Source organism: Dama dama, chromosome 18 (genome assembly GCF_033118175.1).
Source record: "Dama dama isolate Ldn47 chromosome 18, ASM3311817v1, whole genome shotgun sequence".
NCBI classification, from domain to species: Eukaryota; Metazoa; Chordata; class Mammalia; order Artiodactyla; family Cervidae; genus Dama; species Dama dama.
The window spans coordinates 67153164-67169938 of record NC_083698.1 but is presented as its reverse complement, the minus strand read 5'-3'; the positions used below and the strand labels follow the sequence as shown (position 1 = coordinate 67169938).

At 43.3% G+C, this 16775-nt stretch overlaps 1 protein-coding gene and 1 long non-coding RNA gene across 24 annotated transcripts in view; one reads left to right on the top strand and one right to left on the bottom strand.

The window, feature by feature from the left end:
* LOC133072355 (uncharacterized) overlaps positions 1 to 16775 on the top strand; it is a 446833-nt gene that overhangs the window by 367043 nt on the left and 63015 nt on the right. For 2 of the 23 annotated variants that reach the window (XR_009696718.1, XR_009696711.1), the window contains one exon: positions 14890 to 15099. The exons of the other annotated variants lie outside the window; for them this stretch is intronic. This is a non-coding gene — a long non-coding RNA (uncharacterized LOC133072355). The remainder of the gene's footprint in view (positions 1 to 14889; positions 15100 to 16775) is intronic. 23 annotated transcript variants of the gene reach the window in all.
* On the bottom strand, positions 10943 to 11495 carry LOC133072832 (ferritin light chain-like). The gene has a single exon (XM_061166367.1). It carries the CDS (start codon positions 11478 to 11480, stop codon positions 10974 to 10976), a length of 507 nt encoding a protein of 168 aa, XP_061022350.1. The 5' UTR covers positions 11481 to 11495; the 3' UTR covers positions 10943 to 10973.

Genomic DNA, 16775 nt, shown 5'->3' with positions numbered 1-16775 from the left:
TTACTTTACTTTACCACGGGGTTACCAGGAGAAACATGAGGGAATGCAGATACCCCCGGCTGGGTTTTATTTTTTGGAAATTGCCTGCTTTCGTCTGGATCTCATTTAATCATCTGGATGTTCAAAGAAAAGCTAAGATTTTAATTCAAAGGCTTTTTTTTTTTCCTACTTGCCCTTAACTCTTCTTATTTTTTTTTTTAAAGAGGAAATGATGGCTGGTTAAAAGAGGCTAATATTGCACAAAATCAACTAGCGATGTTGTTTGGAGTGACTGGTGGGGGACACAGTGTGGATTCTTGTCATGAATCCATATGTTTATTTGGCACTTTACCTTCCTGAATGTGATTGAGGCTACCCATCCTCTGTGGTTTCCTGGAAGGTTCAAGAGTCGTTATTTCCCTCTGTGGACTGATTAGAGCAAATATTCCTATTGGCAGAAACAGAGTTTTTTCTTAAACACTCCAGGGAAGTATGACAATCAGTCGAGAACAACTTAGTGAGAATTTAAGGCAATTCGGTTTTATTTAGTATTTACCAGACTTACTGTGTTTAATACACTGTGCCGGTTCTTCACTGAGTTGGAAGAAAAGGATCTAGTCCTTGCATCCGAAGCTCACATAGTAATGGGAAGTGGTAGGAAGATAGACACATAAATAGCCATTTCAGCATTCACCACAATGCCCTGGATTTGGGGAGTACAGAGTGCATCAGGAAAATGAGAAGAGGACATTTGTATGCTAGGGATTGTAGAACTCCTAGAGGAAATGTGACTTGAGCAGAACCTTGGAGGAGGGGAAGGATTTGAATGAATAGTCATTCCAGGCAGAGGCAGCAGAAATGAGCCACGATGGCCTGGGAGGTGAAGACAGGATAAGGGAGACTGAGGCCTAGAGGACAGGAAGGATGACCTGGGGCCGTGGGATGGTATGAAGGTCCAATGGCTGGTCAGTATCTTATGAAAAGTGAAAGTGAAAGTTGCTCGGTCATGTCTGACTCTTTGTGACCCCATGGACTGTAGCCTACCAGGCTCCTCTATCCTTAGGATTCTCCAGGCAAGAATACTGGAGTGGGTTGCCATGCCCTCTGCCAGGGGATCTCCCCCATTCAGGGATGGAGCCCAGGATCATGTAACTCCCAGGAAAGTTAAGAGAATCACATGAACTCTTCTCAGAGAGTTCTAGAAAAACTCACTGAAGCAGGTTGGCAAACATGAGAAGATAGGGCAAAACACATAATTCAGGATATATCATTGGACATGTGACCTCATGGCTAGTGAAGTTTGGGACCTCCTAGTTATAATGATGAAAGGAGCAGTTTTACAATGTTCCATGCCATGCTTAGCTGCTTCAGTCATGTCCGATTCTTTGCGACCCCACGTCCATGGGATTTTTCAGGCAAGAATGCTGGAATGGGTTGCTATACCCTCCTCCAGGGGATCTTCCCGACCCAGAGAGCAAACCCGAGTCTCCTGCGTCTCCAGCATGGCAGGAGGATTCTTTACCACTGAGCCACCGGGGAAGCCCGTTACAATACTGGACCCTCACCAAAAAAAAAAGAAACATGGTGTTTTTAACCCAAACAAAACCAGGTTGAAGTTGAAACTCTAACAAAAGATATTTTATTTTTAAAGTTTTTAAATATTAATGTAATATTTTGGAAGTACTGGATCAGCACCAACAGTGAATGGGCTCAGGCCTGTGTGCATAAAGGAAGGGTTGCATCCACAGTGGGAGTGTGAGCAGCGCTCTTGACCTTGCACCCCTCCTTATAGTACACCATTGGTTTATTGGGGGAACCTGTGAACTCTCATAAAATTCCTTTTGCCCTCATTTGCTGTATTCACCATATAAGAGACATGAAATAATTTATGCAGCAAAAGCCCAGGGGTCTATCATCTGGGGAAATGTTCCGGGTAGCTGCTAATCTGGAAGTTATTTACTTTCCCCAAACAGCCAGGGTGGTCTATATCAGTGGTTTCCAGCATTTTTATTTCATGAGCTGGTAAAAATAATTTTTTAAAAAATTGAATGGTGGTAGGGGGAAACATAGGTTTGCCTACTTTTTATTTTTCTAAGTCAGGGCATTAAAAAAACCGCTCATCTATAATTTCACATACACAAAAAGCACATCTTGTTTATCTATTTTAAATACAGCAGTGTGTTCATGTAGCATAGGGAACTCTGCTCAATATTATGTAATAACCTAAATGGGAAAAGAATTTGAAAACAAAACTGTTGTTTACCCGTTCAATGGTGTCCAACTCTTTGCAACCCCATAGACTGTAGCCCACCAGACTCCTCTGTCCATGTAATTTTCCAGGCAAGGATACTGGAGTGGATTGCCATTTTCTTCTCTAGAGGATTGTCCCAGCCCAGGGATTGAACCTGGGTCTCCTGCCTTGGCAGGTGGGTTCTTTACCACTGAGTTACCAGGGAATCCCTAAAAAAGAACAGAAACATGTATATGTATAACTAAATCATTTTGCTGTGCACTTGAACATATCACAACATTGTAAATCAACTATATGTGTGCATGCTAAATTGCTTAAGTCCTGTCTGACTCTTTGTGACCCTATGGATTGTAGTTCACCAGGCTCCTCTGTCCACGGGATTCTCCAGGCACTATACTCCAATATAAACTTAAAAGTTAAAAAAAAAAAAAAAAACAAACGTTAGCAACATCCCTGGTGGTCCAGTAATTAAGGATCCACCTTGCAATGCAGGGGATGTGGGTTCGATCCCTGGTCAGGGAACTAAGATCCCACATGCCTCGAAGCAACTGGCCCTTGTGCCCCAACTACTGAACATGTGTGCCACAACCAGAGAATCTGTACACTGCAATGAAAGATTCCATGTACCACAGCTAAGACCAAAGCAGCCAAATAAATAAATCAAAAGCTTAAGAAAAAAAAAACCCACATCTTGATTCCCAAAGTATACTATAATCTTGGCACAGAAGATAATCCTATTAATGAAAAGCATTGTTGAAAAAAAAAATCTCACTTCATCATCCTTAATTATCTCATTTTGCAACAGAATGCTCAAAGATGCATTTTTGAAAGGCATGTACTCCATGGGACCTTCTGATCTGTGTGAGTTCTCTCTCTGGCTGCTAGAAGGTAGCTCTAAGAGTCACAGTTCTGAGGTCTTGTCTCTTGACACACACTGGAAGAAACAGAAGGGACCACTTCCTTTTCCAGCATTGTCCAAATTGATCAGGAAGTAAATCAGGATTGCAGTCGCAACTTAAGCTCCCAGTGTAATGTCTGAAAACAACAGAAGACAGAGGCTGAGAAATCTGTCTTTTTATTAACATATCAGCCCTGTTACCAAGCCTGTTATGACCCAGGCTATTAGGCTTTTTGTGGACGAGGGCCTGTGGGGCATAGAAGACCAGCCAAGTACATGAAATTAGGACAAGAATATCTTAAAACCTAGCCAGAACCTGACCAGAAACATCTCCTTTTTAAGTCGCTCTTGGCAGAGGTTTTCATTTATCCCAAAAGTGGGGACAGAGGGAAGGAAAGGATTGATAGCTAACAATAATTACTAGTAAATAGTTGCTATGTGCCTACTAGCCTACTAAATAGTATGTATGTGTAAGTATACTGATTACCTTCTATGTTCTATGCTAAGACCTTTGCCTACACCTTCTCATTTAATCCTCAAGACAAATTTATAAAACAGGTATTCAACACAATGTCTTTTTTATTTGGAGAAAATAAGTCTAATAGAGGTTGAGTAATCTGTCTCCAAGTACACAGAGGTGGGAGCAGAGCTCATATTTACCTGACCTGGAAATCTGTCCTGAGCACTGCCACAAGAACGTCTCTGCAGGATTTGAGGTTTTTTTTGTGTCATTGCCTCACTCTGCATGTGCATGCCTTGCCGTCATACATTCAGCATACATAAACCATGCTGTTTATGGGCTATTCCATCATATGGACTTTCTAGGTCTCAATGAACTCTTTCATTTGTATAAGGTTCTGAGTTGAAAAATGGTCTTCGGATAATAAGGGATGAGCCTCAGACATTAAGTATCAGAGACAGACAGGGGTCTGGCGTCAAGAAGGCTGATCGTCAGGTGAACAGTGGTCGTCATAAAACGACCCACACTGGGTCTCTCCACAGACCCATCTGAGCAGACTGCCCTTGCCATCAGGACTGGCTAATGATTTCCAGGGCTTTGAGATAGCTTTTGCAATCCTACAGGCTCTGGCCTCCTCTCTCTGCTGTGTCTCCCTGGTTGGCTGCAAATTCCCAGGAACGTGAATCACCTCCTTTCCTCTAGGGCTCTGTTCTGTCTTTGGCCCCAAGTATTTCATAGCAGCCAATGCCAAAAAGAAGCCCTGGGAGAGAGGAAAGCTTGCATATTAATTCCAGAGACGACATAATGAGAATTTTATTCACTTACTCTGAATTCCCCAGTGTACCTATCCTCCCTTTGGTTCATTAACTCTCTGTACCTTGCCTGTGTGCCGAATCTCCAGAGAACAAATGCACTCTGTTCCTTCAGCAGATCACCAGGTCCTCTCCTCCCTGCATTTCCCCCAGGACCACACATGTGCATCTGCTCCTGCCCCCACCAAAGTCTTTATCCTGCAGGCTTTCTCCTCTTCAGGAGAAGACAGTCGCCTGAACTCCTTATTGTGAGGCTTATTCTCAGATCTGTAATCCTTACAAGCTCTGCAGACCTTTCCTTCTCTGACGCTGAAGTGTGTGTGCGTGTAACCCCAACACACATGTGTGTGTGCACGCGCATGTGTGTGCATACGTGTAACCTTAGTTCTCATCACTCTCCAAAACAGCAGACACAGTTATTTCAGAGAGGGACCCCAACTCAGTTGTGGTCAAAAGGACAAAACACTTCCCAGTAATCTGAGTTACAATTTTGGATAAATATTTTGATGTATGAGAAACTGTGCGGGAATAGGGAGGGAGGTTGTGATTGTGGGAGAAAATATACACTAGAATTTAAAATCCAGCCAAGGTAGGTCAGAGTCAAAATGTGACAGTTTCATTCTCAACTTAGATAAACAAATGTGTTTTCACATTAAGAAAACCACATTTAATCTCTGCCAAATACTTCTACCAAGGGGTATCTTTAAACTACCCACCCAGCTGTGTGTATGTGTGTATGTGTGTGTCCCCTTAACTAGCACATGTAGAGGAAGACACAGCTCTTCCCCAACCTGCACACCTCTGGCTTTCTCTAAAGGTGGCAGCAGGCGCTCTTCCTGCTTTTAGGGGGCAGGACTGACTTCAGGGGCATGAGCACTGGGCACTGCCCTCAGGCTCTGCGCTTAGTTTAATGCTCTGCTGCCACCATTGAAAATTCTTAGTAATTTATAACAAAGGCTCTGCATTTCTGTTCTGTACTAGGCCCCACATGCTATGTAGCGGATCCTGGTGAGAAGCATGTCATAGGTAGAACAATGGATGCAAATCACCTTTCAAATCACCTGAGAGGCTTTGGAGAAATATCAGCATTCTAGAGTCCATTTGGAAAGGGGCCCAGCATTGGTATTGTTTTGAAGTTTCTTTTGAAGTTCTGCAGGTGCTCTGATCCACAGTCATTTGTGAAAGTACAGGCTTAGAGGATTTCTAAGATCTACGATCTGTTTTCTATGATCATGTATTCATTTTCTTTGGTGCTTGTTATAAGCATTACTGTGGCTGCTGTATTCCATTCCATGATACACTCAAGTTTGTTTTAATTTAAAACTAACACTTAAGACATTTAATTACCTAGTAAAATTGACACTCAGGAAGATGCACCATGTTTAGTTTCTACATAACTCATGGTTCTGTGCTCTCAGATATGTATGCAGCCCACTTTGAGAGGGCCAGGGCTAGACTAAGGATGATTTTTTCAAAACTCTTATTTCTCCAATATTCTTGCATCCATGATCTGTCTCCTATAGATCTTTCCACAGAGGGAAAAGATCTTACATGAAAATAATTCATGTAAGAATTATTTCTTAGATGTGTGTCTTGCCCTGTTAATATCACTAACCTTGGGCCCTTGAGAAGTTCAATGCATATACCAAACAGCAAGGTCAAAATAGGGTGAGAGTATTGTAGGCCAAAGGAAGAAAGCTGAGTTCCCAGCTGCTCCAACAGGGGGAGGAGTCCCACCCTTAGTCACACCGGGAAACACCAAGGCTGCTGAAGAGGTAATACCAATACTACCCTGGGATTACTCTAGACAAAGACAGAGCAAAGGGAAGTTTGCCTTCCATGTCTCTTGTTCTCCAAAGGATCCTTCAAAATGGCCAAAGGGTATTCTGCCAGCCTAAGGAGACCTTCCCACTAGGGGGATAGTACATTACATGCCCCAAACCATCTTTATTCTCCCACATAACTGCCCTTAGAATAGGACTTGATACAGTAATTCTCACTAAAGTCAGTGACTGATAGGGACAATGGGGTCTACTTAGTTCTTTCCAAGTGTAACACATTGCAACAGGGCTGCTAGTTACTTAATCTAAAAAGATATGGTTTTAAGGTAGAATTTCAGGCCTGAGTGGTAAGCAAGGAAGAGTATAGTCAGACCTAGAGCAGGCTTCCTGAACCCCCTTGAAATAGCACAGCTCCTCAGGCAACTGACCATATGTTTGTCATTTAAGCAACAAATAATGCTATCAGCAAACAAGTCTTTGAACATGTGAAAGCATGTATTAAAAAATCAACCAACCACATAAACAAAAAGTACCCAAGGATATCATTTGAATTCCTATTCAAATTGCTCAAAGATGGAAAGATGAATTCAGGGTGCTCCAATAAAACCTGGCAGTTAAACAAGGGGTTTAGCGTTAATACTATGAAAAAGAATAAAGGAGGAAAAACGTGAATTGCAAGTGAGAAGGGTCTAAGCAAATCTCTGGGGTCTCCAAAACACTTTGGGTTCAAGAAACCAGCAAAGGGATATACGTGAAAGATTTAAGAAAGAAGCTAACCAAGGTACCCTGTGGAGAGGAAGTAGGTGCTGAAATGCAGCCCACATTCCCCTCACGAGGCCCTGGATCCTGGTCCACAGGTATGCTCACCCAGGGGGGTTTCCTCTTTCTAATATGTCCATTTAGAGGAAATTAATTTCCTAATTAAGTCTGTCAGAAGAACACTCTCTTAATTTTCACAAAGATTTCTTATAGGCCAGCAGCAGCCCTGAAATCTATCCCAGTTAATCTGTGGTCAGTACACAAAGAACTTTAAGGCAAAAATAGCCAAAGGAAGCAGAACCTCATAGGAATTCAGACCTAGACTCAAAAAGGAAGACATTTTTAAAAAGGCAAGCAAAGGAATGGAGAGATAAAACAAGCACATTTAATGGGTGTCTGAAAAATTTTTCTTGGTATCAAGTCACCAATTTTGTCTGCCAGGAGCAGACAAAAAAGAAGTGACCCGCCTCTCCTTCCTGCAAGGACTGATCTGTAATTTGGGGACAATGTAAAGGAGTATCTCTTGAAATCTACAAGCCAAAGAATCCACCCTTTTTAATTCTGCTAATTTAATGTGAAAGTGAAATAGGTTCCTTTGCAACCTTGACAGCTAGCTTTCTGGGAAGGTGTCTAATATCGGACATAAAATGGAGACATGAATCGATGAGACTCATTAATATTCATAGACAGCAGATTAAGGTGGGTGGAAAAATTATTTATGAAACAGAGGTATTGTCTTCCTCTCACCAAAAGGATTTTGTTTAGAGAGGATTGGATTGGGTGACAGGGCTATGACAGATTAAGTATGAATTTGCAGATTTCTTGGTTTATTGTCCAAGGAAAAGAATCTAAAGCATTTGCAAGCAAAGAATGTGCTGGGCTGAGAACAGTAAATGCTTTAGCACCGGCACGCCAGTAGGTGTAATGAGCTTCAGACACCACAGCCATGATGGAAAGCACTTGGAAGGAAATGAAAGGATGGACTGAGAATGTGGTTATGTAACAAAGGAACAAGCTGATAGCAAAACGGAGCTTAGCTGATGTGAGAAAGGTGGGGGGATAAAACACGGATGGTTGTGTTTTATTTATGTATATGGGGGACGGGAGATAGCATACAATTCAAAATATAATCAGTAATTTACTCATTTCTTTTCTCACAATGCACATGTATTTGTGGTGCTGCATAAGAAACCTTTATGTTATTCCTGACTAAAGTTAGTGGGTGCTATTTTATAACTAATAAAAACGAGAGTGAAAATCCATGAGTTAAGAAGTTGTCTTGGATCCTCAAATGAACTCTGTTAACACCATAGTTATACAGTTTGAGGATTTATTGCTAGTCCCTTATCTCCATGAGCCCTTTCCCCTTTATCTTCCAATCTGTTACCGTCTTGTGGAAATAAGCTGTTGTGATCTGCTGAAATTTTAAAGTGACAGGTGAAAAAAAAATTTTTTTTTCTGAGAATGGCAAAGAACCTTAAAATAAGACCTTGAATTGTTCCCTGGGGCATACAAAATGCCATGGCCTTTTTTTTTCCCCCCTCTTGATTGCACTTCAAAAAATTCAGTCTCCTATGCATGAGCCCAGCCCATCATAGTTTCCTTGGTTGCTATAATGTTGTAAACAGAAATTGGAGAAGAGAAGATAGCATTCCATTTTAGATCATTGACACACAATGCTTAAATTAGATAAGATCTCCAAACCAATTTAAAAATTTTTTGGTGGATTTCAACAGATGGAATTTAAAACCACACGCTTAGGAATTTGACAGGTCAGTTTTTGAGGACGGGAGACCTGGAATTGAGTATAAACAGAACTGTATGCAAAGCGACACAACAAGGCTAAAAGGAGGTCCAGAAACAGGGTTTGAAAACTGGCCGTAGTCTGCACTCATCTCTTCATTTTGAAAGTGTAGAAGCAAACACTGGAGAGAGACTTGGCCAAATGGATAAACAGTATGTAGTACATCCATGCAATGGGATATCATTCAGCCATAAGAGGAACGAAGTGTTGATACATGCCTTGATATGAAAGAATCTTAAAATGCCAGAATAGGCAAATCCATTGAGACAGAAAGCAGATTGGTGGTTGCCAGAAGCTGGGGTGGGGTGGTAGGGGGAGAATGGCAGTGACTTCTAATATGTATGGGGTTTCTTTGGGGGTGGTGATAAAAATGTTCTGGAATTAGATAATAATTCTTGCACAACCTTGTTAATATGCTAAAACCCACTGAATTGTACACTCCAATGTAGTGAATTTTATCTTATGTGAATGTTATCTTTATTTTAATTGGCCCACAAAAAGGGCAAAAGGAAAAAGGAAGTGGGGGGACTTGAGCAAAGTTTTCTGTCAAGGACCATAATCCAGGCCTGCTCATCTGAAGGGAATGCCCTTTCTATTCACAGGGCTTCTTTGTGAAACCATATCTTAATGTATAAAATATCATATATGGAATGACAAAGAAAATCAATAATATTAAAATGTCATTATAAAAATATTTTTAAAACTAAATTTGTGATCTAGTAATATATATGTGCTTCTATAATAGCACATCAAATAGCAAGAACCAGCAGCTGATTTGAGAACTATTGTAATTTCAGAGTCATGATGAACACGTGTGATTTTATGTCTGCAATGACTGTTATGTGATATGAAATCTGTGATTTCTGTTAATGACAATCACAAGTACTAACATTGGTTTGTTGCTGACACTCATTACTGAAGGAAATGCTAAATTTCAGTTCAGTCCAGTCCAGTTCAGTAGCTCAGTTGTGTCCGACTCTTTGCAACCCCATGAACCGCAGCACGCCAGGCCTCCCTGTCCATCACCAACTCCCAGATTTTACCCCAACTCATGTCCATTGAGTCAGTGATACCATCCAATCATCTCATCCTCTGTCGTCCCCTTCTCCTCCCACCTTCAATCTTTCCCAGCATCAGGGTCTTTTCAAATGAGTCAGCTCTTCGCATCAGGTGGCTGAAGTCTTGGAGTTTCAGCTTCAACATCAGTCCTTCCAATGAACACCCAGGACTGATGTCCTTTAGGATGGACTGGTTGGATCTCCTTGCAGTCCAAGGGACACCCAAGAGTCTTCTCTAACACCACAGTTCAAAAGCATCAATTTTTTCATGCTCAGCTTTCTTTATAGTCCAACTCTCACATCCATACATGACTACTGGAAAAACCATAGCCTTGACTAGACAGACCTTTGATGGCAAAGTAGTGTCTCTGTTTCTTAATATGCTGTCTAGGTTGGTCATAACTTTCCTTCCAAGGAGTAAGCGTCTTTTAATTTCATGGCTGCAGTCACCATCTGCAGTGATTTTTGGAGCCCCCCAAAATAGAGTCAGTCACTGTTTCCACTGTTTCCCCATCTATTTGCCATGAATTGATGGGACCAGATACCGTGATATTAGTCTTTTGAATGTTGAGCTTTAAACCAACTTTTTCACTCTCCTCTTTTACTTTCATCAAGAGGCTCTTTAGTTCTTCTTCGCTTTCTGCCATAAGGGTGGTGTCAGCTGCATATCTGAGGTTATTGATTATTTCTCCCGGCAATCTTGATTCCAGCTTGTGCTTCTTCCAGCCCAGCGTTTCTCATGATGTACTCTGCATATAAGTTAAATAAGCAGGGTGACAATATACAGCCTTGACGTACTCCTTTTCCAATTTGGAACTAGTCTGTTGTTCCATGTCCAGTTCTAACTGTTGCTTCCTGACCTGCATACAGATTTCTCAGGAGGCAGGTCAGGTGGTCTGGTATTTCCATCTCTTCAAGAATTTTCCAGTTTATTGTGATCCACAGTCAAAGGCTTTGGCATAGTCAATGCAGAAATAGATGTTTTTCTGGAACTCTTTTGCTTTTTATTTTTTTTCTTTTTTGCTGCAAAAAGCTTTATTGTTTCCATTTGGTCCAAGGCTTGAGAGAGGGCTCCAGCATGCTAAAAAGCTGCCTAGTGGCTGCAGAAAGGGGCTTCAGGCAGCCCTGATGTTAGGTGGGTTCTTCAAAAGCCACTGATCTCCAAAAGCTCCTAGTCGTGCTTGAGGGTGAGCCTCTCGAAGAGATACTCGCCCAACCCAGCCTGGGGACCAGCCAGCCTGCGGAGGTTGGTCAGGTGGTCACCCATCTTCTTGATGAGTTTCACTTCCTCATCTAGAAAGTGGTTCTCGAGGAAATCACAGATGTGGGGGTCTCCGCAGGCAGAAGCCAGGCCATGCAGATCCAACAGGGCTTGATTCAGGTTCTTCTCTACGAGAAGGGCGGCTTTCATAGCGTCCTGGGTTTTACCCCACTCATCTTGAGATGGCTTCTGCACGTCCAGGAAGAGGGCGCGGCTGCCATGCTGGTTTTGCAATTTCAAGAGACGCTCCACGCCCTCGCGCTTCTCCTTGGCCAATTCGCGAAAAAAGTGACCCACACCCTTCAGAGCCACATCGTCGCGGTAGAAATAGAAGCCCAGAGAGAGGTAGGTGTAGGAGGCCCACAGTTGCATGTTAACCAGGCCGGTGGAATAATTCTGACGAATCTGGGAGCTCATGATTGGTCAGTAATAAGGAGTTAAAAAATGGTGGCTGGTCCCGGTGATTGCGGACAGCTGAGTTGCTGACTCCGGAGCTTGCGACTGGAAAAAAGGTTGGAGGGTAGTCGGAGGCTGGAGCAAGGGGCGTCCCTGGGTCTGTTCCGTTCAAGCACTGTTGAAGCAAGAGACAGATCCGCGGGGCCGCCGAGCGCACTTCCCTCTTTTGCTTTTTCAATGATCCAGCAGATGTTGGCAATTTGATCTCTGGTTCCTCTGCCTTTTCTAAAACCAGCTTGAACATCTGGAAGTTCATTATTCACATATTGCTGAAGCCTGGCTTGGAGAATTTTGAGCATTACTTTGCTAGTGTGTGAGATGAGTGCAATTGTGCGGTAGTTTGAGCATTCTTTGGCATTGCCTTTCTTTTGGATTGGAATGAACACTGAGCTTTTCCAGTCCTATGGCCACTACTGAGTTTTCCAAATTTGCTGGCATATTGAATGCAGCACTTTCTCAGCATCATCTTTTAGGATTTGAAATAGCTCAACTGGAATTTCATCACCTCCACTAGCTTTGTTTGTAGTGATGCTTCCTACAGCCCACTTGACTTCACATTCCAGGATGTCTGGCTCTAGGTGAGTGATCACACCATTGTGATTATCTAGGTCATGAAGATCTTTTTTGTATAGTCCTTCTGTGTATTCTTGCAACCTCTTCTTAATATCTTCTGCTTCTGTTAGGTCCATACCATTTCTGTCCTTTATTGTGCCCATCTTTGCATGAAATGTTCTCTTGCTATCTCTAATTTTCTTGAAGAGATCTGTAGTCTTTCCCATTCTATTGTTTTCCTCTATTTCTTTGCATTGATCATTGAGGAAGGTTTTCTTATCTCTCCTTGCTATTCTTTGGAACTCTGCATTCAGATGGGTTTATCTTTCCTTTTCTCCTTTGCTTTTTGCTTCTCTTCTTTTCAAAGCTATTTGTAAGACCTCCTCAGACAGCTATTTTGCATTTTTTTCCCTTGGGGATGGTCTTGATCCCTGTCTCCTATACAGTGTCACTTAATGTCATTTCAGTTAAGAGGTAGCAAAAATAGAAATAAATTTAATTTTTTTCACAGCCAAGATCATAGACTCTCAAATTCTATGCACGGCACACTTGGGGGTTCATAGACCCTAAGATAAGAAACCCTATATTGCACCACTTTGGAAGGCATCTGGGAGAAAGTGCAAAGGACTCAAAATGTTAAATAGCCATTATCATTTAATTAGGGAGATGATTTCTAATCTCAACCGCTAGCAAAAGTAAAATCTCAGTGGACTTTTTTTTTTTTTTTTTTGGTCATTCTATGAAGAATGCACAAAAAGCTACCCATCTTATTAGGCAGAGTTCCCCTAAACACAAATCGTTTTCATTTTGTTTGTGTCAGCTGCTATCAAGTTGTAGGGAATGCTAGTGTGCTGCTTGAGAACAATTTTGAGGTTCTGGTTCCTACCAGGGGTATTGGTGGCTTCTGTGGTCGATTCCTGTGTTTGCTGATGTCTGCTCCTGAGCCCAGAAGGGGCGAAGTGGTGACCATTTAATCCTATTAAGTACCAGCCCTAACTGCTGCGGCTCCTTCCTAGACCTTCAGACTATCACTTAATGCCCCTCACGTCCAGCAGGTGCCTTGACTCAGCAATTCAGGCCTGCTGAGTAAATTTTACACCAAAGGTGTGAAGTTAGTACATAAGGTAGACTAGTCAAAGCAGACATTCGATGCGGCTTTTCCTTTTAAAAACAAATCCCGATGTTTATTAGTATCACAATATACCACCTACCAGTGAAATGTAGTTTATTAAGAAGCTATCATTTGGAGAAAGATATTAACATGTAGAGTTACCTCAGAAATGGGATACCTTCTTGTTTAAGATACTATTAAGATCCACTTTTTAATCTGCTCAAGCCCTACATGCGTGCTCAGTCATGTCCAACTCATGTCCAACCCTTGGACTGTAGCCCACCAGGTTCCTCTCTCCATGGGATTTTCCAGGCAGGAATACTGGTGGTTTAGTTACAAAGTCGTGTCTGACTCTTGTGACCCCCCTGGGTCATAATCCCCCAGGTTCCTCTGTCCATGGGATTTCCTAAGTAAGGATTCTGGAGTGGATTGTCATTTCCTTCTGCAGGGTATCTTCCTGACTCAGGGACTGAACCCAAGTCGCCTGCTTTGCAAGAAGATTCTTTACCTCTAAGCCACCTTAAGTGGGTTGCCATGCCCTACTTGAGGGAATCTTCCTGACCCAGGTATCGAGCCCATGTCTCCTGAGTCTCCTGCATTGCAGGCAGATTCTTTACCCCTGAGCCACTGGGGAAACCCACTCACGCCCTGTAGATCCTCTCAAAACCAAATGAAACTCATGGTGAAGCTTCCACACACCCCCAAAATCCAGGTTTTGATCTGCGCAGAGCCACTAAGCAAATTGCCTCGCTAACTCTGTGACTTTTGCTCTGAAGCCCCAGGGAGTCACAACTGACCATGACGTCAGTTTTTAGATACCTGACCATCAGGTGGCTGCCCTCCAGTCTTGGCTCCTGGCCCACTGCCTTTGGTCATTTGTCTCAACTGGTTAGTGATGATAACAACAAACCAACCCAGACCTATAAGGGAATATGGCTTCTGGCACTACATTCTCTAAAGGACTTCTCATTTCCAAAATAGGTGATGCAGATGAATATGTATGATCTGTGTGTTTGTATATTATATGTGTGTGTGTGAATGTTTGTGTGTGTGTGTGAATGTGTGTACAGATATACATCCCTCTCCATCTTCTTCCTTTGGATTTGATTCCCCTTCACTGTTTGCATTGGGAAGAAAAAGACCATTCAGCTGCCTCATATCTGGTGGGTAATAGTCCCAATTTCCTGACCCTTAGCTTTAAGTCAGGTTAACTGGACAGCTTGGTTTGGCCTCTGGCCTCTTCTTAGCCCTTCTTCAGAGCCTCCATTGAAGGCTTGAGGTGAAGTTAAGTGTTAGCCAGTCAGTCGTGTCTGCCAGGCTCTTCTGTCCATGGAATTCTCCAGACAAGAATACTAGAGTGGGTAGCCATTCCCTTCCTTAGGGGATCTTCCCAACCCAGAGACCAAACCCGGGTCTCCAGCACTGCAGGTGGATTCTTTACCCTCTGAGCCACCAGGGAAGCCCCATATAGACTTATCAGCAGTGAATTCGACTCGATGTTTCCAAAGCCTGAAATGGTAGTGTGTTTTGAAATCGGTAGGAAACTCTCCTTTATCCACTTCATCTCCCTCACTTGTGAGCCTGAGGTTTCCCTCACTGTTAATACTTTCGTCAGCTCCACTTAAAATGCAAACACGTCAGTGGGTGCGGTCAAAGGGCAGAGATGCAGGGTCATGACAACTTGCCTCCTCCCTGCCTCATCCACAGCAGACCAAGCAAATGCAAGACTCTTCTCCATGAACCTGGATCTAGCCTCATGGTCCTTCGGAATAGAGTGAGCCAAAAGATGGAGGTCGACACATAAAAAGAAACCTACTTGCCAACCTTACACTAAACCCTTGTCAGTGAACAAGGAAGGAGTGAGGTTTGCATCACTGACAACTAGTTCATCGTGCAGTGAAGGGCTGCATCCCCCAGGTAATGCTTTCAAGTCAATGTGTGTTCTTTTTAAGCAAGAAAGCTAGATGAGCTTGTTTCCACAGCAAAAAGTCCACTTTATTCATTAACAGATGAGGGAGTGCGGAGGACACAGGGGCCAGAAGAAATGTGTCAGTTCCCTGTGCGTTGAGACCCTCGCCACTGTTCCCCTGGCATGTCAAGCAGGTCCTGGTGCAGGACAGCCCCAGCATTCCCCTAGTTCAGGGCACTGCCTCTGGCCCCTGGGGTTTGCCCGCCCACATCAGCTCAGTAGTGCTAGCTCCCACTTTCCCCTAGACCTCCCTTGCCTTCTCTTTCTGAGCCTCATTTGTCCACCTTCACATGAACCCTGATTGCTCCCAGTTCCCCATTATCTTCAGGTGCAAACCTTAGTTTTCTAGCACTTCAGGCTAGAAAAAAAAAAGACTTTAATTTTTGGCTGTGCTGGGTCTTTGCTGCTACGGGCAGGCTTTGTCTAGTTTCGGTGAGTGGGGGCTACTCTTCATTGCGGTACACAGACTTCTCATGGCAGTGGTCTCTCTTGTTGTGGAGCACAGACTCTAGGCACATGGGCTTCAGTGTTTGCAGGATGCAGGCTCAGTAGTTGTGGCTCACAGGTTGAGTTGCTCCATGGCATGTGAGACCTCTGATCAGGGATCGAACCCGTGTCCCCTGCATTGGCAGAAAGATTCTTAACCACAAGACCACTAGGGAAGCCCGGGCATTGTTTTACTCATTAGCATGTTATGATATCCTTTCTTTATTACAAAATGCCTCTTTCCCTCTGGTCTGTTCCCACCTCTCTTTACAGCATTCCTGACCATCAAGTCAGCCACTGGAAGGCATCCCCTTTCTTAAGAGAGGTAATCCCCAAGCTTAAGAGAGGTATTCATTTTTACTTTTCTACTCAGTAACACTTTGTCACAGATGACTCTCCTGGAAACAAAACTCTTCTCTCCAGTCCAAAAACATGCCACAGCATAAACCTTCCATGCTCCACGTAAACGTCTTGACTGTCAGATATTTCGGGCAGCAAAAGATCAGCGCCACTGCTGAAAGCAAGCCAGACAACAGGGTCAATGCCATAAACTCATGGCTTGTCTTAGCTGCAGCTTTATCTTCTGTCCAAGAAACCTGCTCTCTCAATATCGTGGGCTTCCCAGTGCAGGGAAGAGAATAAAGAATGCATTCTCCTTCCCTTGACTTTTTCTCAGGTGAATAAGGAATTTAAATGGCTTATTTATACTCTCAGTTGCAATCTTCTGGAACACCATTCAGCCTGGGGTCTCCTGAGCCTCCCAGCCAGTGAGCCTAACTGGGGAATCTGAGAATCTGCTTGTGGGGTGCCACCCACCACGCTTCTGCCCCTGTCAGCCCAGAGAGGCAGACTCAGGACAATCAGCCCAAGGGATCAACTGCCTGTTTCCCAGACGCAACTTCTAGTAAATGCTTCAGCAAAATGCCAAGATGCCAGGCAGCTAAGAAAAACGTGGGTAGTCCACATTTCCTCAATTTCAAATCACAGTGCCATTCCCATGACTGCTGTTCAACCAGCAAGGGGCCTGCTGGGCCGTGGAAATGCCCCTGGCTTAGAAATAAGACTTGATTGGTCCTGGTTCCTGTACTTGCTGGTGGTGTGACCTTGACCAAGTCGTAGGCAGAACAAGGTTGTGGAA

Bases quoted from the DNA above. Each gene is read 5' to 3' on its own strand.
- LOC133072832 (XM_061166367.1), bottom strand. From the start codon at position 11,480: ATGAGCTCCCAGATTCGTCAGAATTATTCCACCGGCCTGGTTAACATG.